Consider the following 25311-nt stretch of genomic DNA (forward strand, 5'->3'; position numbering starts at 1 on the left):
AAAGTGAGGGGTTTAGTATATCGTAATATTACCACATTTTAAAGAAGTAATGAACTATCTGGTGTACAAAAGTAGACACTCTTAAGGTGACTGGTGATAATGACTCCAGCTTTACAGCAGGGAACTTTTAAACTTGTTAAAACTTCACAGCAATCTGAATCCCTGTAAGGTTTAGAAAGAATTGTACTTAAACTCTTTAAATATGACTTATCTGAAAATATGGAAGTAACATTTATATTTCAAGCACCATTAGCTACTTCATGGCCATGTCACATGCTGGATTTTCTTCTTTGCTTCTGTAGGCTTTAGGTCATTCTGGAATACAAAAAAACATGTAAGTATTCTTAGATATACTGCACGAGTCAAAGTTAGTAATTAACCTGCCATATTCAAATCTAGTACTGACTACTGTGATAGCCACCTATATGCTATTACAACAGCTTTCTATTGCCATCTTGTGGAGAAAGTTAAATATCGCAGAACTTCTCTAAAAAATAAAGCCATACTGATTCTTCCTGGCTGCATCACTTATTATGCAATACCAGGTTCTTTAATTTCAGACAGTAAAGTAAGATCCATACAACACACTGGCCTAACTTCAAACGTGTCTGACATTAATCAAGGCATGACTGAACTTACGGGTATTGATTTGAACATAAAACTGTGGCTAAGGTAGAAAGTGTCAGAAGTCACAGCTTCTGAGTGTCAGTTACACAGTGTCACTTAGAAGTGTTCATCATTGTGTCTGCGAAATCTTTAAATTAAATGCAACGAAGGTATGAGGTGTATACTAAAATTTCAAAAGCTCTGTAGGTTCAGATCTCACCAATACTTGGAAGAGTTCTAAATACTAAAGTTAGTTAGTAATAGTGGTACTATGAAACACACCCCTCCAGCATAGATTTGATTCAGGGCCTCAGCCATGATTCTTGCAAAAGTTGCTGAAGCTGTCCTTCAGAACAGCCACGTGCTGAGGTGCTCATATTTAACAGAAGTCTGATGGAATCTAAATCCATGCAACAAGGGCACTACCTGCATTCTTTCATGAATGGATTTTTAAAAGGAGAGTAATAGAAAGAATTTCATGAGGCAATATCATAAAAAGAGAAGTTAGGTTTGGTGGCCTGGGTAAATTTTAATCAACGTAATTGCACACTACATAGCTAAAGCTCCCCCTGCAGTTCAACTGGGAACAGATTATTTCTGTTTGTTCCTTTGAAGCCCAGGCTTATTCGATATTCCTGTATTGCAGTGGAAATGTGAAAATTCCGTGATTCGCATCATGAAGGAATACATCACAAATCTAAGACTTACTTTGCAGTATGTTTTAAAGAGGAGATGGCCCATAGATCCTTGCTTACTGACAAGCCCTTAAAGACTAAACACACCTTTGTCAAAAATAACCACTGTCCGATCTTTCTCCCCAGCTGGCAGCTACATTCAGCACCATTACCTGCATTTTCAAAGATATGCCCTGCTGAATTCATATATCCTGCCTTAGCTCTTCTCCCATCACTTCAGCCTCATTCTGTGCTCATCTGCACAGCAGTTCCCTTCTACACAGAAAATTTGTTTGCAGCTGAACCTAACTTTCAGAAAGAAGGTAACTATTTACCGTTACGGTTAACAGCTCAGTCAACAGTCTTCACTTGAGAACACCACCCTTCTGTTCAAGATTTCAGCATGCCTTTCTCATCATCTTATAAAAGCCCAGGTATCTGATCAAGATCACCACGGCTCAAAATGAGCACTTGACCCCTGGCCTCTCACTTCTACTAGTATGGTTTGTTGTTATGGCTTCTCGTACAGACCCACAATCTAGGCAGCTCTCCAGATTTTCACATCCCGTTCCTTCCTCTAGCTTGCCAATTCCTATGTGAGATTTAAAACAGATGGTGTTCTTCCTCTAAGGATACATTCTGCATCTCAGTTCAGCTCCTGTAACATCTCCTCCTTCGCTTTGACAAATGAAAGCTTGTCCTACTCAACCATTCAAGTGTGATTGTTACAAATGTTATCATTCTCTTTTTTTTTTTTCTTCCCTACTACAGAAAACAGATCACTTGTCCTCCCTTTAAGGCTGTTCATGTTGCTCTATAAAACCTGTTCTCTCTCTCAGACCTAGCAGTCGGATTCTTTTGTTTGTGTTTTGTTTGACTGCTGCCAGCACCACCTTAAGTACTCCCTGCTTACTCATTTTAAAATTACATGCATGTAATACAAAGCATACAAAGCTTCCCACGGAAAGTTTCACATGGATGAGTATGAAGTACTTGATTTCTTTCCTTCTGATCTCTGCCAAACCAGCTACAATTTTGCCTGTTTCTAAATAGAGAGTCTACTATTACTCCAAAATAAAATAATCCTGAAAACTCTTACAAGAGTCTACCTTTGGCTCCTGCAAGTTTCAAATTAAAAAAACAGCTGCACAAGATATTGAACGTACATACCGGCAAATCAGATTCTTCTTTTGGAACAGCTCTCTTTAACTTCACAACAGTAGTTCCTGCTACTGGAGACAAAGGGTACACCTTCAGACTAGCCAACACACTGCTGTTAGTCTTTGAAACATTGTTTTGCTTAGCCTCATTATTCCTCATTCCCAGCTTAGCGTCCTCTGAGAAACTGGAGGCTGAAATGTATGTTGAGGCATTTGAAGAACCTGATAATCTTCTAACAGTGTTAGTGGTGCTTCCAGCTGGAGGAGGTTTTAGGCGATCAGCAGCTCCATTCTCTGTCTTCTTCACCTTTATGCTTGTACTTGTGGAATTGCCGTCAAATACAATTAATGGTCGTTTCCTTAAACCTTCCACTGTCGTAACACTGAAAATACAAATTGTAAAATTCTCAGAAACATAAGATAGATGGTCCAAAAATAGCATACCCGACATGAGTAGTGGAAATTAATTTAGTCTTGCCTGAACTAAAAATATATCCCAAAACACCAACCTTAAACTCTTAGCTGCTCCAAACTTAGGGAATACAAATTGCTTCCAAAATGTAAAGGGGGGAAGGAGGCAGAGGGTTGTGTGATGAACTTTCTAAGCAGGCAATTACAGTTGTAAGACCAAAGACTGTATGCTTCTACCACTGTAGCTATTCCAGAGTAACTAAAGAGATAATAGTTGTTAAATATTTCAAGAGGTGAATATTTGAAAAAAAGTGTGTGCCACCTTACCTACAGGAACAGCATCTAATATTCTGATGCTTCTAAATCTCCCTGTTTCCCCTCTTATTCAAAATCATAATGTTACGATAGCCTAAATGACTGTTAGACAACGAATAAAAACATTAAGCAAAAAAAAGCACACCTGTTTTTGAAACAAGATGTCTTTGAACAGGAACCCTAAACTGATTTAATGACTATCTTTTTTAACAGTTTGTGCCTTTAAGCCTATGTGTAGTCAGAGCTGGACAATTTAGTAACAACTGATTCATGAAAAAGGAATACTATCATGTCAGTATCAAAGCAGTGGTATCAGAAAACATCCTGACTGCCAAAAAATAAAGCACAATGTTATCATAGCTCACCCTACATGAATTTAGAGTTTTAAAAAAAGAATTGCTCAAGAATGACAAAAAGAAAGTGTTCAGAAAGTGCAGCTATTACAAACAAACAAAAAAACCAAACCACCATTAAGTTATATAATATTCCTGTTTAGAAACTTCTGTTTTCAGTACACACTGTTTAATCATCTCATATTAAACAGAGGATTAAAAGTTGAACTGTAGTGTTTTCAACAATTAAATACATTCATTAATTAACAATATTGATGTTCGACATCAACAGACTTCAAAATAAGCTGCAAGAGGAGACTCAACTCGTTTGACTTGGAACAACACTAGATTAGTAGCTGCTGATAAATGTCATATTTAAATTACACTTTGCTTGCAAAATTTCTGTCAAGACCGGGGGTTTCTTTAAAAAAATGAAAGGAGTCACAATGTAGGCAGTCATAGAGCAAGAGAAAGTCTTACTCAGATTTGCTTCTACATTACTATCTGTCCACAACATGTGTCACACAATCCTCCTCCTCTTTTTCTATTCATCAGGTTCCCAGAACTGACAGACACAAAAGAGAGACCTTTAATTCATTTGGGACTTGTTTGTCAAGAGATCAGACACAACTCGGGGGGTGTGTGTGTGTGTGTATGTGTATATATATATACACATACACCCACCCACCTATTTTATATCTGTATCTATATAGAGATAAAATACCTACATTATATCTACAGTAGATGCGGTTTCTAGGAGAGTTTCTACAAAATGAGATTCGCTTCCAAGACTGGGACTGTTCAGCCAGTCACGCTGTTTCAGCTAAATACTACTGAAACAACAGCAGTATTTAACACACCCATTAAATTAAGGAGTATAATTCCACTTGAAAGGCCTAAAAAGCTGACACACACTTCAAAAATAAAACATGGTACTTTTTGCTCACTTTGGCTTTGTCCAGGGATTTATTCGACACTCATGAAAGGAACACATCCCCCAGCAGCCTTTTTGGAAAGCTAGTTTACAAACTATGTGGTGAAAGAAAAGATTTTATTCCTTTTTTCAGTCACCTTCGTTAACATAGTAAGTCTGCTTTTCCTATGGAGTTTGTTGTGGTTTTTTTTTAAATTCAGCTTGGTGAAGTCTGGCAAGTCAGGAGCTAACTGCAATTCTAGGAGAATTGTTATCTATTCTAAACTGAATTCTAGCAAATGACCACATGCTACAATACAGCTAACATTCCCAGAGAAACACTTTGGGAAAGTTCCAAGATAAATTTGGATCCTGTACCATCAAGAACTGTCACATCTAATTTTCAGATACAGGGCTCATGGAAGAACACAGAACCTTGGGTGTGACATTCACTTTCTTTATGTAAAGTACAGGCAGCTTAAAAGCTTCAGTGTAGGATTCATGTTAGCCAGCGCTCTTCTGAGGGAGGACACTGACCCTAGCTAACAGCTGAAAAGAACCATTTTGAGATCGTGTCCCCTCCTGCAGGACACTCTCTGCGAAACCCAGATTTCAATGCACATCTCCTGCATCCTAGAGAAATGTTCCAGCTACGCTTTGGGCTGGGCTGGATGGACAGCATGCTCTAATCCTGCTGTTTACTTTGTAGCACGTGATAAAGAACACAAGATTTACCAGAGGAAGCAAAAGCTTCTCTACATAAGCAATCTGGGTTTCCACCGTTTCACATGATTACTCACATCACCAGGATGGCCTCTGAGCCATTCCTGATTATGAGGACAATTTAATGAAAAATTAAAGCCTGGTACGTAAGGTAGCACCCTAAAACCAGAAAGAAGTTTAGGTTTTAGCTCCCACCCCCCCGAATATCATAAATGTTCACCTGTTACCAAAACGGGCAGGTGAGTACCTCTTCTGTGAATGTCTGAAACTTGTCAGAAGTACCATGTTTTACACTGAACTCAGTATTACCAGAGCATTAGCAGTTCTCAGAGGGTGCTGAAGTGGCCTCTCAGGTGATTAGGGTGAAATGATGAGCTCTACCAAGGCCACAGCTCTGACCACGCACAGCCACAGTGCTCCTGGAGACTTGGCTTTGCAGGTGAGTCTTCAGACTTGATGGCACTTCAGAAACTGTGTATATGTTTCGAGATTCACACCACCCTCTTTCTGCCAGCAGGCAAGATGACCTTATAGATTGACAAAATTAACTGCCCCTGAAAGCAAATACTTTCTGAAATGTTTGAAGTTCGACAGACTGCATTTGGTTTTATCTCGTACGATCGCCTGCAAGTTCAAATATTCAGTAACAAGATGTACAAACCGTCACCTGTGACCTCAGATATTCATTTGTATTACTGAGGCACGCAGCTCAGCTGATATACAGCAAGTCTTTTAGGACATATCATCAATCACCAGCAGGAAAACTAAACACAATATACAACACTGACTTTCAAATTTCGGTGTGTCTTTACCTCCTCTCTGTAACTACTAGAGTCACACAAACACACACTGAGCTGGTCTGATCAAGTCTCCAAGCCTCATATTCATTCCAGTGCACGTTGTAAAGCTCTGCTCTTTGTGGAGGAACGCATCAGAAAGCTCCTGTTGTTCACATGATCAATCAGTTTACCTGACTCCTAAACCGAACTAATGGCACGCTTAGTTCCCATCTCCAACTCGCACATAACTTACAGCCTCACAATACCTAGGAATTTTGTTTTTAAAAACAAGAATGCCAAGTTCTACTCCCTCCTTTGCATAACAGCATCGTGCCAGTTCTGCTCAAGTGGTGCACACAACTATGAGGAAAAGTGCAGTATTTTCACTTCTTTCCATCAATATACTAAACCTGAAGTTTTCTCTGTGCAACTTTTGCTTACTGAAAGAGCTGAAAGTCTATTTCTCCCATTTCTCTGGGGTTAGTAATACTAGCAGTAAAAGATTAATTTCCCTAGACAGTATTTTGCCAGCATATTTGTTAAGTATGAAAGATGTAATGCAAGCAAAAACAGTAACTGTTGGAAAATCTTAACACTGTCTGACAACAGAGCAAAAGACTAAGCCTAGTATGCTAGACGTTACATGCTAAGAGCAACTGGTAAAGAAAAGCAGACTGGTGGATTAACTTATCTCATTTTACTTACTATTTTCCCAGCAAATACTACATAGGTTTAAGCATTACTGAATTTTAGTGTACCAAAACGAGAGCCCTTAAACTTATTCTACATATAACCTCTGTATGAAGCCATTCTCCCATCTGAAATTTAACATTGCCTCCTTCTCTCAAAAACATCCAGCTTGCTATCTTTATTTCTTTGATAAAAAAAATTTTTGCACCTATTTCAGCACACCAACATTTTCTTATTATTCAAACACTAACCTCGTGCTTCCATCCTCAGGTTGTAAGTCGTAAACAAACTGAGGGACAATAACCTTTCATGCATGTGGAAAAAAACCCAACTGACAGAAGACAACTCAGTGTCCTAGCCTCTGCTAAAAAATTAAAAAATTAACAACAAAAAATCACTACTTGACAGAATTTGTTTAGCTCTCCCCAGTTAGAAACCTCTAAAAAATCTCTAACAGACTCAATAAGCTGTAATACTGCAAAACTATAGTGAGAATTTCCATCCACCTTTCCTCAGGATTCTTTAGGAAGCTAAATCAGAATGCTGCACATCACACGTCAAAGTCTTGGGCAGGGGGACGGTTGGGAGGAGAAGAAACCCAGTAAAATAATCTTTTGAGGAAGATTTTGCTTTCTGACCAAATACAAGAAAGATTTGAAAAACAAGGCAGGGTGTTTCTTTCAGAAAGATGTTAGTTTTGCATTGGACACACAAAACTGCTGTGGTGTACACCTCTAGAGAAGACCAAGCCCATCCAGGGAGCAAGCATACTTAAACACGCTTTTGGTACTTTTCTTAAACACTGTAAACACAATTATTATTTAACAATTATATGGTGAAACAAAAAACAATTTTCTTTCATTATAAAGTACCTTGAAATGTACCAATAACCTGGTATCAATACAGGATGGGCAATGAGTGGATGGAGAGCAGCCCTGCCAAGAAGGACTTGGGGCTGCTGGTGGATGAAAAACTGGACATGACCCAGCGACGTGCAGTCACAGCCCAGAAAGCCCATCGCATCCTGGGCTGCATCAAGAGAAGTGTGGCAGCAGGTTGAGAGAGGTGATTCTCCCCCTCTACTCCACTCTGGTGAGACCCCACGTGCAGTGCTATGTCCAGCTCTGGGGCCCTCAGCACAAGAAAGACATGGACCTGCTGGAGCGAGTCCACACAAGGGCCACAAAAATGATCAGGGGGCTGGGGCACCTCTCCAATGAGGACAGGCTGAGAGAGCTGGGGTTGTTCAGCCTCAAGGAGAGAGGAGTACAAGATTCAGCAGGGACCTTGGTCACTACAAGAACAAGTATAAGCAAGGACCTCTGCACACCATTCCTTGGTACGAACTATAAACATCAGGCCTTATCACTGCTAGGAGCAGTCACTGTCTGGAAAAACAGGCTGCTGTTTCAGAAAGTGCCGTTAGTTAGAGGAGACTTAACTGAAAAGTAAAATGACTAAAACAGAATTAATTCTGGTTTAGCCCAAACCAGGACAAAAGATTAAGCTAAATGCATTGTCCTAAATTGCCCAAATCTAGCCCAATAAAAGCTAAATTACCTTTTATTCTCACTTTTTAACTCATTTTGCTGCCTCTTCTTTTCCATCATTTTCCCCCATCTACTTTTTGGTAAGTCACGCTGAGGCAGGGGAATGGCATGTTGAATATAGAGATCAGTGAGACCATCTTTGTCCATCCTTACATCATTTCCGACCAGTATATTTTTCTGTGGGGAACAGAAGAAAAGTTGTTGTTATTCTCATGACAAATTCAAAGCACAAGCATCTTAGTGGCATAATTTCTCTTTTCAAAAGCCACTTTAAGGTAGTGCATTGGGCATAAACGCCAGAGTTTCAGAAGCGAGAGGGCTGCAGGGGTGACCGGTGTGGAGAGGCCATGAACTGCCCCTTTCCAAGGACAGCCTGGTCTCCTGCCTTCCTGCTGTCAACTTCCCTCGTTTTCTGCGTGGTTCACACTTGGTCCCCTCCTCCAGTGAGGAAATTGCAGGGTGGTCGGGTCAGTGCACAGTGGTTTTGTTTTCCACTACCTGCAAGAGCATCTCTTCACATCTCTCCGTGTGCCTCTTCCTGTGTGTCCTTTTCTGTCTCCTGTCCCTGGTGGCTGCTGCTCTTTGTTGAGTGTGTGCCACGAGCTCCTCTGCTTGAAATTTTGGTGTGTGATGGGCTGTTTTCATCAGTGTCACAGACAGCTGGATCCAGCTGTGACCAGTACTGGGCACTTCATCACCTTTACCCACACAGGTCAACCCTGCAGCCCCTCCCTACCCAAAACCCTGTAATTTTTCACAGTAAAATTAGTAGCAAAAAAAGGAAGAAGTTACAACAGACATACTGTCGATGACTGACGTTTTCATGCACTCTTCAGCACACTTCCCTGAATCCAACTACAATACCAGAGCTGCTCTTCACATTTCTAAAAAACAGGCAACTGGAACACAACACAGTTCAAACTTACAGATGCAGAGCCATGGTTCCATTCCCAGTTTCCAAAGAACAAGTTGCAAAGGGAGACTTCTAGTAACTGTCAGTTATAACAGAACACCAGTTTTCCTTCTAATCATGTATAGCGTTGTCAAAACAAAATTTCTTGGTACCTCCTGCCAAATTTCTTAAGGGAGAAAAAAACCCCACTAACTTCCTACAAACTAGAGGTCACTAAGAGCAGGTCAAGTCTCTGCCACTACTGGTTTTGTCAACACTTCATGACTTCTGACGTGGGCCTAAAACCTTTACGTTTTTGTCCACATAAACTCCATGGCCCAGAGAATATAAAAATTCAGCTTGTTCATACAGAAACCTAAAACTTTGATTACTGTGGTTTCATACACCTAAACTTTTCAGGCAAGGCAGCAACAAGTATTCCAAATCACATTAACTGAAACTTCATACAGTCCAAAACTGTTTACAACTCACTCTCAAACTTGAAATAGAAAATTGTGCATACTTAAGCACTAGCTTGACTGATTATGTAGGATGAATTTCCTTAATTCACTGGGTATAAACATGGCAACTTTAACAAAGCAAAGATCATCCTTCCACAGATAATTTTACTGTATGCAAACACTTGTCTCACTGATACCCTAATATAGCCTAGCTGAATGGAAGTTTTCACAAGAAAATAATTTCTTTGTATTTGGCACATAATCACTATCTTTTTGGTAATCACTCTGTCCTTGGTACACATAGCCTCAAAACTTTAGCACAAACATCCCGTCCTTGACGCATGTTTGTCGTAGTAGGAGTTTCCATACTTTAGTACGTGTGAACAGATAAGAAGCTGAGAAATATCCTTGTCCCTAGATGAGACCAGCCAACTGAGACGAGGAAGTACACCACCTGGAATACTCCTCACTGCGCAGACTCCAGAGAAAGGCAGACTCTCTGTAAATAATTTCTTGTAAACAATATGAATATGTATGAAAATTCCGGGAAGAACTATGTGTATGTATATTACTGAATAACATAAATTCCACTAGTTGCTACATGCAGTACGCACGCTAGGTGGAATTATCCCCCGTGCATCCAGCGCCACAAATAAAGAATGCCTGCCTTCTAAAACTTCAAATTAAGTCTTAGCGGGTTCTTCTGCAACCGAATTTTTACGGTATCACACAGCCATGCTGATTTGGGTCAATTATTCTGGTAATGGGCAGAAACTTGAACAGAGGAGGTTCCACCTAAACATGACGAGGAACTGCTTCACCCGGAGGGTGACAGAGCACAAGAACAGGCTGCCCAGGGAGGCTGTGGAGCCTCCATCCCTGGAGACATCCAAAACCTGCCTGGACGCTGTTCTGTGCAACCTGCTCTAGGTGATCCTGCTCTGGCAGGGGGGTTGGGTCAGATCGTCTCCAGAGATCCCTTTCAACCCCGGTGGTTCTGTGACTCCGTGATTCTTTGACAGTTACAGCGTTCAAACGCAGCCCCTTTGCGAACATAGAGACATCTCTCACACGACGCGCCTCCTCTAAGCAAGCACTTAACCTACAGAGCATCGAGTCGGGTTGGGTTTCTGTTTTCCTGGACCGTTAAGGGCGGCACAAAGGGGGACACCGCAGGGGGACCGGGAGAAAACTCCTTGTGTAGGCGATGGGGAAGGGGGGGGCGGGGGGAGGGAGGCAGCAGCTTCCCTGGGGAGGAAAGCGGAGAAACAAACAGGGCAGGCCTAACACCGAGGGGGGACGCGACAACGAGCAGGGCCGCTGGGGGAGGCCTCCCTTCCCGCCGGCAGGGAGGGAGGGAGGGGCAGGCGCCGCGCACACCATCACCGCCGCCGCCGCCACCACCACCCCGCCGCCACCGCAGCGCCGGGCGCACCTGCCCCAGGGTGAGCCGCAGGAACTCCTCCGACAGCAGCTCCGGGTGCAGCAGCAGCTCCGACTCCGGGCGCCCCGGCCCCCGCTCCTCCTTACCGCCGCTGCCGCCACCGCCCACCCGACCCCTTCCCTGCGCCGCCATCTTCTTCCCCCGGCGACCCCTTTCCGGCCTCCCACAAGGCCGCAGGGAGCGCGCGGGGCGGGGGCTAGCGCGGGAAGTGACGTAGGGCGCGTGACGTCAGGGCGGTGTCGGGGCCGGTATGGCGGCGATCTTCTCTGCGTGTGCCCGTCGGTAGATCCGTGTGGGGGAGCCGCCGGCTGGAGCGGAGGAGCTGGGAACGGGCTTGCGGAGTGGCCGCGCTGCGTCAAAGGCTGCTTTCGCGTCATGTCGTTGTGGAGGGGCGAGGCGGTCTGTGACGTAGGTGCGCAGCCTGGGACAGCGAAAGCTGAGGGGTGAGCCCGGCCGTGGCTTCCCCGGGGCAGCTCGGCCGGCGGGTGGGATGGAGTATTGCGTGGCTGGTGCGGTGATGTCACACACACACACCCCCACACACACCCACACACACACACACCCACACCCACCCCCCCGCCAGGTGAACAGGGGCAACGAATCTCTCGTGTTCGCTTTGCTGCTGGAGCCAGCGGGGTCCCGATCTCGCCCCCCAACGCGGTAACCGCCGCCGAGATCGAAGATCTTCGAGGTCTTTTCCAGCCTGACGATCCGGTGGCGCTCCCGGGGTAGGGCAGCCGCCTGCTCCTCGGGGTCGGCAATCTGCCTACGTGTGTGAAAGCAGATTTCAAAGGGCGTTGCAAAGGATGACGTCACTCAGCTAGCCACGCTGTTCGTTACATTGTCCCGCAAGCGGGGCCCCGTTCCCGTTGTGCGAAACGCCAGCGTACACACAGGGTCGAGGTATTTTGTTTCACTGATGGGCATCAGTGGGTGTCTGTCCCAGGACAGCACCCCTCGCTGCTGAGTCTCCCACAATTACACGCTTAACTATAGAATCCCAGACTCATCAGGTTGGAATAAGCCTCTGAGATCATCAAGTCCAACCGTTGACCCAACACCACCATGCCCACTAAACCCTGTCCCAAAGTGCCACATCTACATGTCTTCTGAACACTTCCAGGGACAGTAACTCCACCACCTCCCTGTGTAGCCTTTTCCCATGCTTGACCACGCTCTCAGTGCAGGAGTTTTTCCTGACATCCAATCTAAACCTCCCCTGGTGCAACTTAAGGCTGTTTCCTCTTGTCCTATACGTATTCATTGTTATTCCCTTTGGTGATTGGTTCTTCTTCCTCGCTTCTCAGTGTGCAGCCTCTTGTCATCTCCTAGTGTCCTTTTTGAGTAGGTGGTCAAGGAGTCAGTGATCATGACCTCTCCTTGCCGGATTTACCGTTTACCTCCTTCTCTCATCTTGGCAGCCCCAAGCAGTTCTTCATGGTTTGCTGACCAAACCACAGCCCATCACCCCTTCTGACGGAGCCACCTTGACTAGGAGCTTGTTCCTCAGTCTCCTCTTAAACCACGTCTAGGTACTGTTTCACCAAAATTGGCTCAGGACCGTGCAAGGACTCTCAGCAGCTCCCTGGTTGCTTCAATCACGTTTTTCATTTCACTAAGACCAAGAGTAACAGTTACCGCACGAAGCCGCAACATCATTTGAAGGACTTGATGCGTTTTACAGAATTAAAGAGGCAACAGGCAACGTGACACGAGTAGCGGAACAAAAATACGCACGCACGTGGAACAAGTCACCCACGTGTGACCGCGTAACACTACTGGTATATACATGCGGCGCCGCTATGAATATGAATTTCAATTTTGAATAGATAAAAAAATCCTTTCAGTGTACAAGGGAGCGATGCAATAACATTTATTGGTATTATCTCATGCGGTGTCCTCAAAACTGCCTTCTGGCAGCTTACACAGTTGGTTTCCTTGCAGTTTCCCTCCTCCCGAGCCGCCCACAACTGCTGCTCCTTGATTTCTCTTGGCAGAGCCGCTTTTTAGCCTGCGTACGTCAGGGTCGGACCCACTCTGTAGCCGCCGTCGGTGACGTAACTACAGCAGCGGGCAGTAATAAACCGATCTCCGGACCACGGGTGGCGGGCGCTGTTCGTAGCGTCCCCGCTGCTCGCAGTCCGGTTCGTCCCCTGCGCAGCCGCACAGTTGGGATGCAATCCCTGACGCTCGCCGCGCCCGCCTGTGACGACGTACCGGGCCGGCTGCCGCGCGGCGGCCCAGGGAAAGGGCCTCCCAGCGGGGGGCCGCCGTCACCTTTCCTCGCCTCCCCCTCCCGGGGAACCGGGGCGGGACGGTGCCGGGGTACCCGTGCCGGGCAAGCCGGAGCCGGACCCTGCCCGCCCGGAAACGCCGAACGTCCCTCCTGCGCGCGCGCGCGTGGCGGCTTCATTGACGTACGCGCGCTTACCGCACCGACAGAGCCACGCCCCCGATGGGCGGAGTTCGTTGAGACCCCACCCCACCCGGTGGCGGCGGGACGACGGGCGCCCCTCCCTCGCGTGACCGGAAGAGCCTCGTCCCCTCTAGGGGAGGCGGCCCCTCTTCGTTCCTCGCCCCTCCCCTCTAGGGAGCGGTGACGCTGGCTCAGGGCGGGGCTTGTGCGGCACCGGAAGCGGCGCGTCCCCCCGCCCGCCCACCGGCGGAGCCCCGCGCGCCGCGAGGCCTGGGCGCTGACAGCGCGGCCTGAGGCGGCCCCTGGCCCGGCCCGGCCCGGCCGCCGGCACCGCCCCGCACCGCCTCGAAGCGGCGGGCCAGGCTCCCGGTGTGGCGGTGGCGGTGGCGCCTGGCGCTGACAGGTGCTGGGGGAGGGCGAGCGGGAGGAGAGGCTCCGTCACCTGCCGGGGCTGAAGGGGGCGCACCGGGGCGGCGCGGGGGCCGTTCAGCACCGGGCCTGGTTTGCGGCGGCCGGTCGGGCTGCGGGTGTGTGAGGGGAAAGCGGGGAAGCGAACAGCGCCGCTCCTGCCGCCGCGCGGCCCGGCGGGATGGACAGGCTGCGGGCGCGTCCCCGGCCTCCCGGGGGCTGGGGCTGGGGCGGGCCGGCGCCTCGGGTCTGTGGGGTCCCAGGCGGAGGTTAATTCGAGCTGGCAGGGAGTTAATTGCACGGGGGTGCAGGGTGTAGGAGTACGGCTGCGGGAGGGAGCAGCGCGGAGGGCGGTGGGGTGGGTGGGGTGCTGGTTTGCAGGGCAGCAAGAAACTAAACGTCAGCGTAAAGCGAGGTGTTGCTTAACGAGAGTGGGGAGAGCTGCACTCCCCTTCTTACCGGCAGTGAGTGCGTGCGGGGTTATCGGTGCGCTTAAGAGAATAAATCTTAGTAAACTGATAATTTGGTTGCTTATTGAGGATGTTTTTGGCAGCAAACGTCCCCGCTACCTTGTTTTGCGGAGTTCTGAACGTCTGAAAGCGTACTGACTTCCACGCGTGACTCTGGGGTGGCCCCTTGCATTTTAAGGGAACGGCATGTTTCTGCAGAACCTGGTTCTTTGCAGTGCGTGTAGGCCCCTAAGATCGTGTAAATGCGAACAAAATAAATGTGTTTAAAAAAAAAAAATCACGCGCAGATTATGTGTGTTGACATTGGTTATTCTTAAAAGCTTTTTTTACAGCTTTTTTCCTAGCATGAATGTTTTAATTTCTTTGCTACCAGACTTACGTAGTACTATGGGTTTTTTTTTTGTTCAGGGATTGTGCATTTGTTTTGATTTCTTTTATACTTTTAGTCTACTTTAATTTAGTAAGTTTTTTGGAGGCTTTTAATACATTTTGGTCAAGAGCAAAATTCTGTGGTTCTCTCAATGGCCTTCATTAACATTTTTATCTTGGGCTACAGGAACATTAGGTTGTTCACTGCTCCAAGTGGGAAGGCTGCCTAATCTCTCCAGATGATAAATGTATCACTTCAGGCTACACACAAGCTCTTAAAAATGGTTGGGGTTTTTTTGGCAGTCAACCTTTGGGCAATCCTCTTCAGCTTAATACGCCGTGTTTCTTTTGATAACGTCGGAGGGTAACATGGCTGCGTTGTCAGAGACTTGCCTTATCAGTTTACCTTAGGCTGTTTCTCCAGTACTTCCTGGGTTTGGGGTGTTTTGTTGAAGGTCAGAACACTAATTCACACCCCAGGTAAAGATGCAGTTTGAAAATGTCGTGAAAGCCCAAACTAGATTTTTTTTTAACTTCTGGAAAAAAAAAATAAAATAGGAAGTTCTTGGCAAAAAAAAAGAAATCACTACTATCTCTTTGTAACATGATTTCATTTTGCCTGTATTCTTAGTTCTAATTTTATTTAGTAGTTATTTGTGAGTTGTATGCCTTACCTTTTCTCACTCAGTTTTGGAAATTTTTGCCAATTTGGTATCAATTTGGCAAATTCTGTTTTCAGTGTTCTCTCTTGCAAAAGCAAAGTGTTTATTTAGATGTAATAATTTGAAATTAAATTCATTTTGGCTACGTTTGGTTTCAGGGTTGTTCACAAGAGCATCTTGTTGATGTTGATGTCTTGGTTGGTCCACAGAAATTGCATTTGATGTTTTATGTCTCTATTGTACATGTGAACTAGAAGTAATTGTGTATGTTATTTCTTAAATCCATTCAAGATGTTCACTGCTGTGTCTTCCCATGTGTTGGCTAAGTGGTCGTTACAGATCAGTCATGAGAAACTGAAAGGTGATTAAGAAAGGTGAGAAATTTCTCATCTACTCCTTTTTTGGAGTGTTGAGCACAACTGTCTGCTGGTTTCTTATAAAAATAACACATCTGGAATACAGGAAAATTATATGGACTGTTTTTAAAACACTAACAATTGCTTCATAAATTGCATCTGTCCCTTGACAGTGCTTGGTTGCAAAAGGGTAGGTGTAGTTTGTAGAAAGAATATTGGAAGTCCTGCTTAGCACTTAAAAACAGACTTTTGGAATGGTTGTGATAGTAGAGAACAGAAACTCTTAATTTCCGTGATAGTGTATCTTGAGCTTAATGAACGCTTTACGGACCATGCTTCCAAATTTGCCATGTGAATGTGTTTTAGAATTGCTGGTGCATATAGTCCGATACAGAGAATGTGTAAGTAGCACTGAATGCAACAGACACCCTGCGGGTATTAAAAAAACTAAAACCCACCAAACAACTTTTCTTACGAGTTGAATGATACCTTGTGTAAATTATTATTTAAGTGGCTTGGAAGTTACATATTTCTGATTGCTGGAGAGTAAGGAATGTAAAGTATGTGTTGAAATGGAATATGCCAATGATATTGTCAGACATTGGAATGGGCTTCCCAGGGAGGTGGTTGCATCATCATCCCTTAATGTGTTTAAAGTTTAGATGTGGTGCTTGGAGGTACGGTTTAGGGGTGTAGTTGGTAGAGTAGGGCTGATGGTTGGACTTGATTATCTCAAAGGGCTTTTCCAACCTGAATGATTCTATGATATTTTGCTAAGAGACTGTGTACTAATAGGCCTAAATTGAGTGTAAAGCAACATGTTAACTTGTAGCTCTCAATGCCTTGTAGCTTCTCCAGAAATCTGAGAGCCAAAGCATATATCTTTTCATGTACAAGTGATAGAAACCATTACATGACAGGTTTATAAATCACCAAGTACTGACAGGAACCACTTCTAGTGCCAGAGTGTCTGAGAGAGCCAGTAATACGCTGGTTACTTGTGGATAAAGCATCACTTCAGAATAGCTGAGTGCTGTTGTGGATCTGCTTCAGAACAGACTTGGAAGTGACAGTATACAATTCCACTCATTTCTGTGGTTATTAATGTAGTAGGTCCAGCTTGTGTAATCAGGTTGGAAGTAGAGTATAGACTATTAAAAAAAGCAACAATGAAGTTTTTGTATTGAGGAATGTTAAATTGTAACCTCTGGTATTTCATAATGTGCGTGGAGGTAAATAGTGGGGTTTTTTTCTCTTTAATCAGATCGCCCAGAAGACACGATGAGTGTTAAAGCTTTCAAGCTCGTTTCTGCTGTTGAGCGGGAGATGTTGATGGGAGACAAGAATTACATCAACATCGAATGCATTGAGTGCTGCGGAAAGAACCTCTATATTGGAACCAATGACTGCTTCATTTATCACTTTCTGTTGGATGAAAAGATATCAACATCTGGAAAAATAACTTTTGCTGCCAGCAAGCAACTGCATAAATACCTGGGCTTGAAGAAGCCTGTGAGTGAGTTGAAAGCAGCCTCTGCCCTCACCAGGCTTCTCGTGCTTTGCGACAACACAATAACACTAGTTAACATGATGAACTTGGAACCTGTCCCCACCGGCGCTAGAATCAAAGGAGCTGTGACGTTCACGTTAAATGAAAACCCTGTGAGCGGGGATCCTTTCTGTGTCGAAGTCTGCATTATCTCGGTCAAGCGGCGAACCATTCAAATGTTCATGGTGTTTGAAGACAGAGTCCAGATAGTGAAGGAAGTGTTTACTCCAGAGCAACCCTGTGCTGTGGCTGTAGATGGTTATTACTTATGTCTTGCACTTACGACACAGTATATCATTTTGAATTACAATACTGGCGTCTCCCAGGATCTCTTTCCTTATTGCAGTGATGAGAAACGGCCGATTGTGAAAAGGATAGGCAGACAAGAGTTTCTGTTGGCTGGCCCCGGAGGCCTAGGTGAGACCAAGGATTGTCCTTTTTTTTTTTTTAAACTCTCTCTTAATTTCTCTCAATTTGGGAAGCAAAGCTTAACTAATTAAGTGTTGTGCACACTAATGATAATTTTCTTCACAGGGCTGTACTGGAATGTTGAGATAAAAAGATAAAAAGGTAGATGGTAAATTTTTGGTATTAAGTGTTATTATAACTCTCCTTTTTTGATGCACAAAAATCTGATTATTTGTATTTTAATCATGTCTGTAAAAAGCTTAATTTTTGTATAGACAGTAATAAGTATTTTTCAGTATCTTTTCAGAGTAAAATAATTGTTTGGTACCAAAAGTTCAGAGGGTGATAGCCTCTCTAGTGACTAGCAGGACTGTGTTTGAGGAGCCCCATGTTGCTATAAAATTGTTAAATTGGTGTAGACTAGTTAATTTTTTTTCTTCAGTTGTTATTCAGAGGAGTTCATACGAAGTCCGTTTTATAGATTGTAATAGATTCACAAATAGGTATGTTGTACTACAGTGCTAGTAAGAAACGTTAGTGGAAGTAGACTGTATCCTAACTCCTGTAGAAGTAAACTCTGTCCTAATGGTAGACGTTGTCAGATGCTACCCAGTTTTTATGCTCTCATTTGCTTATTTTTTAGTAGTATTTTCCAGCTCCATATTACAGAAAATGATAGCTTAAGTATTGCAAAACCAAAGATAGATCATGTGAAATAATGCTCTTATCTCATAGACAGATGATTGTAAGGACTACTGCTGCTGTAATCTGTCAACATCAACAATATGCTGTGAGATCAGTAATCTTGAGCTTTCTTTTGGAAAAGCTGTAATATCCCACAGCTGAAAGACCATGGGCAGAATGCTTTCATGCTGTTTGCCATATGACTCTCCATTTAGGAGATGCAGTTTATGCATCTTCCTTGACACATTAGAAATAGCATGACACAAAAGATACCAACTATTTAGGTGCTTAATTCAGGGATCTGCCTGGGTTTTGGCTTTTTAATATAAATTCCAAAGAAAAGCACGAGTGCAATCAGTTGTTTATATTGAAGTTTTGTCTTGTGACCAGAATGCGAGATGTACATCAACTCACGAGTTTTTCTTGAAAGAAGTACGCATTCATTAGGATATCAGTTTAAGCAAATTAAAGATGTTTCAAGATGAACATGTTTTTTTCCAGATGTAGGGCTTTTCTAAATCGCCTTGGTTGCCCGCTTCTTATTAAAACTCTTAGTTGCCTTAAGTGTGGACATGTATTAATGGACATAACCAGTTCAGTAGTGCTATGAAAGTTAAAATTTGTGAATTGACTGTCTGAAAGTCCTCCCTTTTGACATGTTCCTAAGGAGATGCTGTTCTTACTTTAATCTATCTTTATCTTTTTAGGCATGTCAAACCAGATTCTGTTCAAGTGGTTAATCTCTTTTTTGATTTAAGAAGAACAGATACACTTTCAAAAGCATAATTGTATTTAGTCAGAAAGCAGAATTTTATTTAGTCTGACTCCTGCTTTTATCTAGTGTTCTTGAAGAGAGCTATACAGTAAGACCTTTACTCATGAAATCCAACATCTTTGTGCACGTCTATTGTCCTGGGGTTAGAATATCAAGTGTGTGATACCTTAAGCAGATGCACTTCTGCAGCTCTAAATGTGCCGTAAACTTCCCTTTTCCTTATAACACAGGCAAAGTCTATCTTGCTCAGAAACCTTACAAAGTCTGCTTACTAAGTATTGTGTAGTTTTTCCTTGTCTAATTCAGCTTGTGAGTTTTTTTAATCATCTCTTCTCTGTTCCTTCCCCACTGTTGTTTTGACTAGTATTGTCCATCTTGCTGTTCTTTCTTGGCAAAATTCTTAGTGTCTTTAACACTCATCTCTTTGAAGTTATGAAGGCAGTTGGGCACCTTTGTAATCTATAAGCATTGTGTAACTTGGTGTTTGAGGTAGGCCTTTGCTGTAAGGTAAATAGACCTGAAAAGGCTTGATGGAAATCTTCAATTCTAATTTTGGTTTGCTTTTGTACGTCTTAGTGGTTAAGACACGTTTGTTTGGCACTTGGTAGAGCATCTATGCTAAATTCGGCCTCTTTGCTGATGTGGATGTATTCTGCATTAATATATTTGGCTTTACAGTGATTGAAGTGACATTTATTTAGGTTAATTTGCTTTTGAGTTAAGGCTGGAATTTAGAATGGCAGAAGGCAACTGCTTAAAATGGTACTCAAAGTAAAACATCTTTGCCTTTCTTGGGTGTGTAACCTTCTTCTTTACGTGGACTCTTTGCATTAAAAACTGATTTAGAGTTGTTCATAGTTGATCCGTAGACTTAGCCATTTGCTACTTTGTTGGCTCTACTTGTAGTTAGTATATAGTTTATTCTTGCAAAGGGAAGCGGAACTTAATTGTTGCATCTTCATTCTGTCCAGTAATTAGTTAATTCAAAATTTAAAATCAATTCTTTCTGATTATATATGGAACTATGCTTACTAAAATTCAGTTTTTCGTTTTGCTAAGCTCTTGTTGCATGTTTCTAATCGGATTTCCTCCTGTACAGAGGCTTTTAAGTTTTCTAAATTTCAGCAAACAGTTCTTGCATGTTGGCCCAGGGCACGCTTCCTACCACCGGCTGAAGCAACTGCCCCAAAATGTCAGAGGCCGCGACTCAGACCAGCTCCCGAGGGAGGGTGTAGCTTTTCAGGTCTTGAGCTGAAGGGAGCCTCTTGCTGACGCTGGGGCAGGGGGAAATTTTGTCCTTGCCTGCAGCAGATGCATGCTCAGTTGAGGATTTCTGTGGCCAAGTAGAGGAGATGCAGGAGGGGGTCAGCAGAGTGCACGGCATCAGAGATGACAAAAAGGAAACTGAATCTTCACCAGGACCCGGGCGTGAGCATGAACCCCCAGCTGTACTGAGGGAAGGGCAGGCTGAATCTCTGCTTGTTCTGTGATGGTAAAGGCTGGAAACTTGTGACTTCTCATAAAAGGAAGAACTCTCCTTCTCTGCCTGAAGATCTGCATCTATAGAGTATGTTCAGTGCTCAGCCGGAGCAGATGAGAAGCAGGAAGCTCTGTCTAACAAAGCATCTGAGCCTGTACAATGCAGTAGCACCAGGAGAAATTAGTGAGTAATAGTAGTGGGAGACTCCCTTATATTGGAGATGGGGGTTTTCTCATCGATCCTCCTGGTGAGAAAGGACAGCTTGAGGAGGACTGGGTGGATCGTGCGGGTCACCAGCTGGTTGCACAGCATGTGGTGACAAAGGATTTGGCTTTTATGACTATGGATCCCTATTTAAGGATTTAAGAAAGAGATGGGAACCACCAGGCCAAGTGAAGCAAAAGTGTATTTGCCAACAGGCTGACCAACCTGGTGAGGAGGATTTAAGCTAAGAATGGTGGTCGTAGGCTGAGTTGGCAAACAGAGTGCAGGATGATGTGAATGAGAGACTTTGTAATCAACAAAGAGGGCTGAAGAGGCCCTGCTTCAGGCATATGCACACGAAGAAGTCTGTACAAAACAACATGATGGTGAAAGTGGTCCCACTTTTTCTGGGAAATCAGCACAGTTATATGTTAACAGCTGAGGTGAGGGGTTACCCTTCACATGAGAGCAGCAGGAAGGTGTGGTGGTGTGCCTTGGGACAAAGGAGGAGGCAGCTGAGCGTTTATGGATTAGGGTTAGAGGGCAGACTAACATGGGTGACGTCGTGGTGAGTGTCTGCTACAGATCTTATCAGGAAGAAGATGTAGGTAAGGCCTTCTTCAAATAACAGGAAGAAACCTACATTTGCAGGCCCTGGTTCTCAGGGCGCACTTGAACTACTCCAGTACCTGCTAGAGGTGCAGTACAGTGGGGCACAAGCAGTCCAGGAGATTTATGGAGTGCATTGATGGTAACTGAGGAGCTGATGGCGGGGTGTGCTCTATTGAACCTTGCTAGGGATGTGGAGGTCAGGGAAGCAGGCTTGCTACAGTGTCCATGAGATGGTGAAGTTCAGGATCCCGAGAGAAAGGAACAAGGCCACAAGCCTGGACTTCAGGACAGCAGACTTTGATTTGTTGAGGGACCTGCTTAAAAGAATCCCACAGGATATGGTCCTGGAGAGAAGGACTACTTCCTCCAAGTTCAAGAATGGTCCGTCCCAACAAGCAGGAAAACAAGCAAAGGTAGCAGGAGGCCTGCGTTAATGAACAAGTAGCTCTTGACTAAACTCAAAAAGAAAAAGGAAGCAAACAAGGTGAAAGCAGTGGTGACCTGGGAGGATTATAGAGACACTGTCCAAGCATGTGGGATGGAGTTAGGGAGGCCAAAGTCCATCTGGTGTTGAATCTGGTGAGTACCATGAAGGGCAACAAAAAAAGCTTCTACAAGTGTGTCAGAAGCAAAGGAAGGCCAGGGAACGTGGATGCCCAGTGCTGAATGGAGTGGGGGACCTGATGCCAAAGGACATGGAAAAGGCTGAGGTGCTTAATGCCTTCTTCACCTTGGTCGTTACTGGTATGATCTGCCTTCAGTAATACCTAGTCTCTAGGACCAGTAGGAAAATCTAGAGCAACAAAAACCTTCCCTCAGTAGAGAAGGATCAAGTTGTGGAACATTTAAATAAACTGGACGGACAAATTGATGGGACCTGATGGAATGCACCCATGAATGAGTATGGTGGTTGATGTCATTGCAAGGCCGCTCTTGATTATCTTTGAAAGGTCACAATGATTGGGGAATGTTGCTCAGGACTGGACAAAAACAAATGTCTTTGCTCCTGTCTTAGATGAGGAAAAGAGAGAGTACAGGGAACTACAGGCAGGCCAGCCTTACCTCAGTCCTCAGAAAGGCAATGGAGAAGCTGTTTCCAAATGTACGAAGGACAAGAATGTGATTTGGAGTAATCGACATTATTTACAAAAGAGAAATTGCCTGACCAGCCTGATAACCTTGTATGATTAGATGTCTAGATCGGTGAGTAAGGGGAGAACAGTGGTGTTGTGAACTTCAGCAAGGCTTTTGATGCTATCTCCCTTAACATCCTCGTAGACAAACAGAAGAAGAATGCACTGGAGAAACAGTGAGGTAGGTTAAGAGCCTGGCTTAAAAGTTTTGTGGTCAGCAGCACAAAGTCCAGCTGGAGGCCAGTCACTAGTTGTGTACCCCAGGGGGCTGATAGCGAGGTCCATACTAACATCTTCATTAACAACATGAATGGTGGGTCAGAGTGCACCTTCAGCTAGTTTGCAGGTGATACAAAAGTAGGAGATGTGGCTGTTACACCTGGGGGTTGTGTTGTCATTCAGAGGGACTTTGACAGGCTGGAGAAATGAGCTGACAGGAACTTCATGAAGTTCAGCAAAGGGAAATGTCAAGTCCTGCATCAAGGGAGGGACAATCCCATCCACCAGTACAGGCTGGAGGCTAGCCAGCTGGAAAGCAGTGTTGCAGAGGGACCTGGTTCAAAGTGACCATGAGCCAACAATGTGCCTTTGTGGCAAAAGTGCAACAGCCTTCTGGGCCACGTTAGGAGAAGTGTAGGTTAAGAAAGGCAGTTCTTCCCCTCAGTCCTAGTGAGACCATGTACGGCGTGCTGCATCCAGTGCTGGGCTCTGCAGAATGACATGGACATACTGGAGTAAATCCACTGAAGGACTAGAAAGCTGACTAAGTGATTGGGGCATCTCATGGAGAGGCTGAGAAAGCTGGAGCTGTTCAGTGTGAAGAAGAAAAAGCTTCCAGAGATCTTATCAACATGTAGGGGGATGGGTAAAGAAGACAGAGCCAGACTGCTCAGTGGTATTGTATCCAGTGAAAGGATGAGAGGCAGTCAGTACAAACTGAAATACAGGAAATTCTATGTAAACATAAAAAAACCTCCTCATTGTGATGGTGGTCAAACCAGGAAATAGGTCTTAGAGAGGATGTGGAATCTCTGTTCTTGGGAGATACTCAAAACCTGACTGGGTGAGGTCTTGAGCAACCTGTTCCAGTTGACCTTGCTTTGAGCAGGCGGGTTGGACTAGACAGTCTCCAGAGATCCCTTCCTGCTTCAGTTATTCCATGACTTTAATGGGTAAAAAATATAAGTTTTAAATACCTAATTTTAGTTTATTCCTTTTGCTTTTCCAGAATAAACTTTTCTGAGTGGTGCATGGTTTGAAGAGTTGTACAGTGATTGAGTAGACTACAAATGGAGTTGGAGAACTGAACCTTCTAACAAGCACAGGGGCACTAAGCAGAATGATACATAGAAGGTTGTGCAGTGCCTTTTCTCATAGCTGATGGCACTGCATAACGCAGGGTAGTCAACAGTAACCAGCGTGTTCCCTTCTTGTTTTCACCCACTCAGTGTTCCTCATGCTGTCAACTTCTATGATAACTAAAAGTTTTCATATTCCTTTTTAAACAAGTAATAATAAAGAAGTTTTATTTGAATTTTTACAGATATTTTCACTAAGAAGCTTTTTGTTTTAAACCAAAATCTACAGTGTATTCCACATAGTCCTAAGTAACCTGACCTAGGTTGGCCCTGCTTTGGCAGGGAGTGAGGGGCTGGACTGGATGTCCTTCAGAAACCCCTTCTGAATTAAATTATTCTACAATTATATAACTTTCTAGATTTCTTGGTGCTGAAAAGAGTGTAGCTGTGTTTTGGGTAACCCTTGTAACCTTTAGATACCGTATGCATTTTTAAAACCAAATTGATTACTGGCTTCATCTCAGTTTCATCAGATGCAATCCTGTACTATAAAAAGGCCATGGTTTCTGATTGTAGTTGTAGTGTTTATTGTTATCCTTAGGTGAATGCTGGATGCAGACATAAAGTTCATTTTTCCACCACAGAAGACAGAAGCCCTAGCTATTGAGGGCAGAGGGATATAGAGAAACCTTGGCTTGGAAAAGTACTGTGCATTGCTCTGCATAGCCTTTCACCTCCATAAAGGTTTTTTTTAAATTACCTAAAAACCAGCTCTGTCATTTAAAAAAAAAAAAAAATGAGTCTTTTATAATATTTTTTTTGAGAATGCCAGAGAAATAGAAAATTCTAGGAATTAATATTTCACATATAATTAGCCCTGAGTTTACAGCTGGTTAGTACGTATTTAATTCAAGTTTTCTGTCATTTTTTTAAATGGGATTATGGCACAGAGCAACAACTGGAGGACATGAAAAATGGATGGTCCACTCTGCCTGGTATAAACTTCCACTTCTGATCCCTAAGGATATCAACAACTATAGAGGAAATCAGGAATTATACAGTATGGCAAAAAAAGTATTTTCCCTAAGGCACTCTGATTGAAAAGCTTATCATTATAGTGAAAAAGCAAATAGCATTACTTGCTAGTAATCAGATGTGAAATTTTAATTTTGTGTTGCATCTTCAGTCAAGGGAAAGGGCAGATCATTTCAAAGCTGCTATAAAGGAAGCTTAGTTTTCCCGCTTTCTTTTTATTCCAAGATGATCTTGCTACCCAGCTACCCTTGCCTCATTACGCTCTGTTTGGAAGAGATTTATGTTGTTCACTTTACAAATCGTTTAATCTTCTCTGTCCTTTAGAGCTCAGACTTATTCTGCCAGCTGTCAAGTGGCTCACTCTTGCCGAAGAACAGTTTTCATGGACGTGTCTTTAGTGGCACGAGGGTACTGGTTTTAAGGGGTGTGCGTTCATGTTTCGAACAGAAGTGTACATCGTGCTTCAGTATGACTCAGTGGCGTGTGGTCCAAAAGCAAATAA

The 25311-nt window shown here is 44.0% G+C and overlaps 2 protein-coding genes across 2 annotated transcripts in view; one reads left to right on the top strand and one right to left on the bottom strand.

The window, feature by feature from the left end:
- Positions 1-218: 218 nt before the first annotated feature.
- TSLIG2 (tRNA splicing ligase complex subunit 2) lies at positions 219-11082 on the bottom strand. Its single transcript, XM_086482133.1, has 4 exons — positions 10942-11082; positions 8164-8330; positions 2451-2823; positions 219-315 (listed from the first exon to the last, which is right to left on the bottom strand). The coding sequence occupies exons 1-4, from the start codon at positions 11080-11082 to the stop codon at positions 259-261; spliced, it is 738 nt and encodes a 245-aa protein (XP_086338259.1). The 3' UTR covers positions 219-258.
- Positions 11083-16912: 5830 nt separating this feature from the next.
- Positions 16913-25311, top strand: part of TGFBRAP1 (transforming growth factor beta receptor associated protein 1) — a 31331-nt gene continuing 22932 nt past the window's right edge. The window contains exon 1 of the mRNA XM_009946426.2: positions 16913-17597. Coding sequence (XP_009944728.1) covers positions 16913-17597 — 685 coding nt within the window. The remainder of the gene's footprint in view (positions 17598-25311) is intronic.

Source organism: Leptosomus discolor, chromosome 1 (assembly GCF_034619465.1).
Source record: "Leptosomus discolor isolate bLepDis1 chromosome 1, bLepDis1.hap2, whole genome shotgun sequence".
Classification (NCBI taxonomy): Eukaryota; Metazoa; Chordata; class Aves; order Leptosomiformes; family Leptosomidae; genus Leptosomus; species Leptosomus discolor.

What these genes read in the sequence shown, in the direction of transcription:
- TSLIG2 (XM_086482133.1), bottom strand. Translation starts at nt 11,082, where the DNA reads ATGGCGGCGCAGGGAAGGGGTCGGGTGGGCGGTGGCGGCAGCGGCGGT. An exon ending in TGCGGCTCACCCTGGGGCAG is followed by an intron (nt 8,331 to 10,941) that starts GTGCGCCCGGCG and finishes TGTTCCCCACAG; the next exon opens with AAAAATATACTGGTCGGAAA. An exon ending in TTAAAAAGTGAGAATAAAAG is followed by an intron (nt 2,824 to 8,163) that starts GTAATTTAGCTT and finishes TTGTATTTTCAG; the next exon opens with TGTTACGACAGTGGAAGGTT.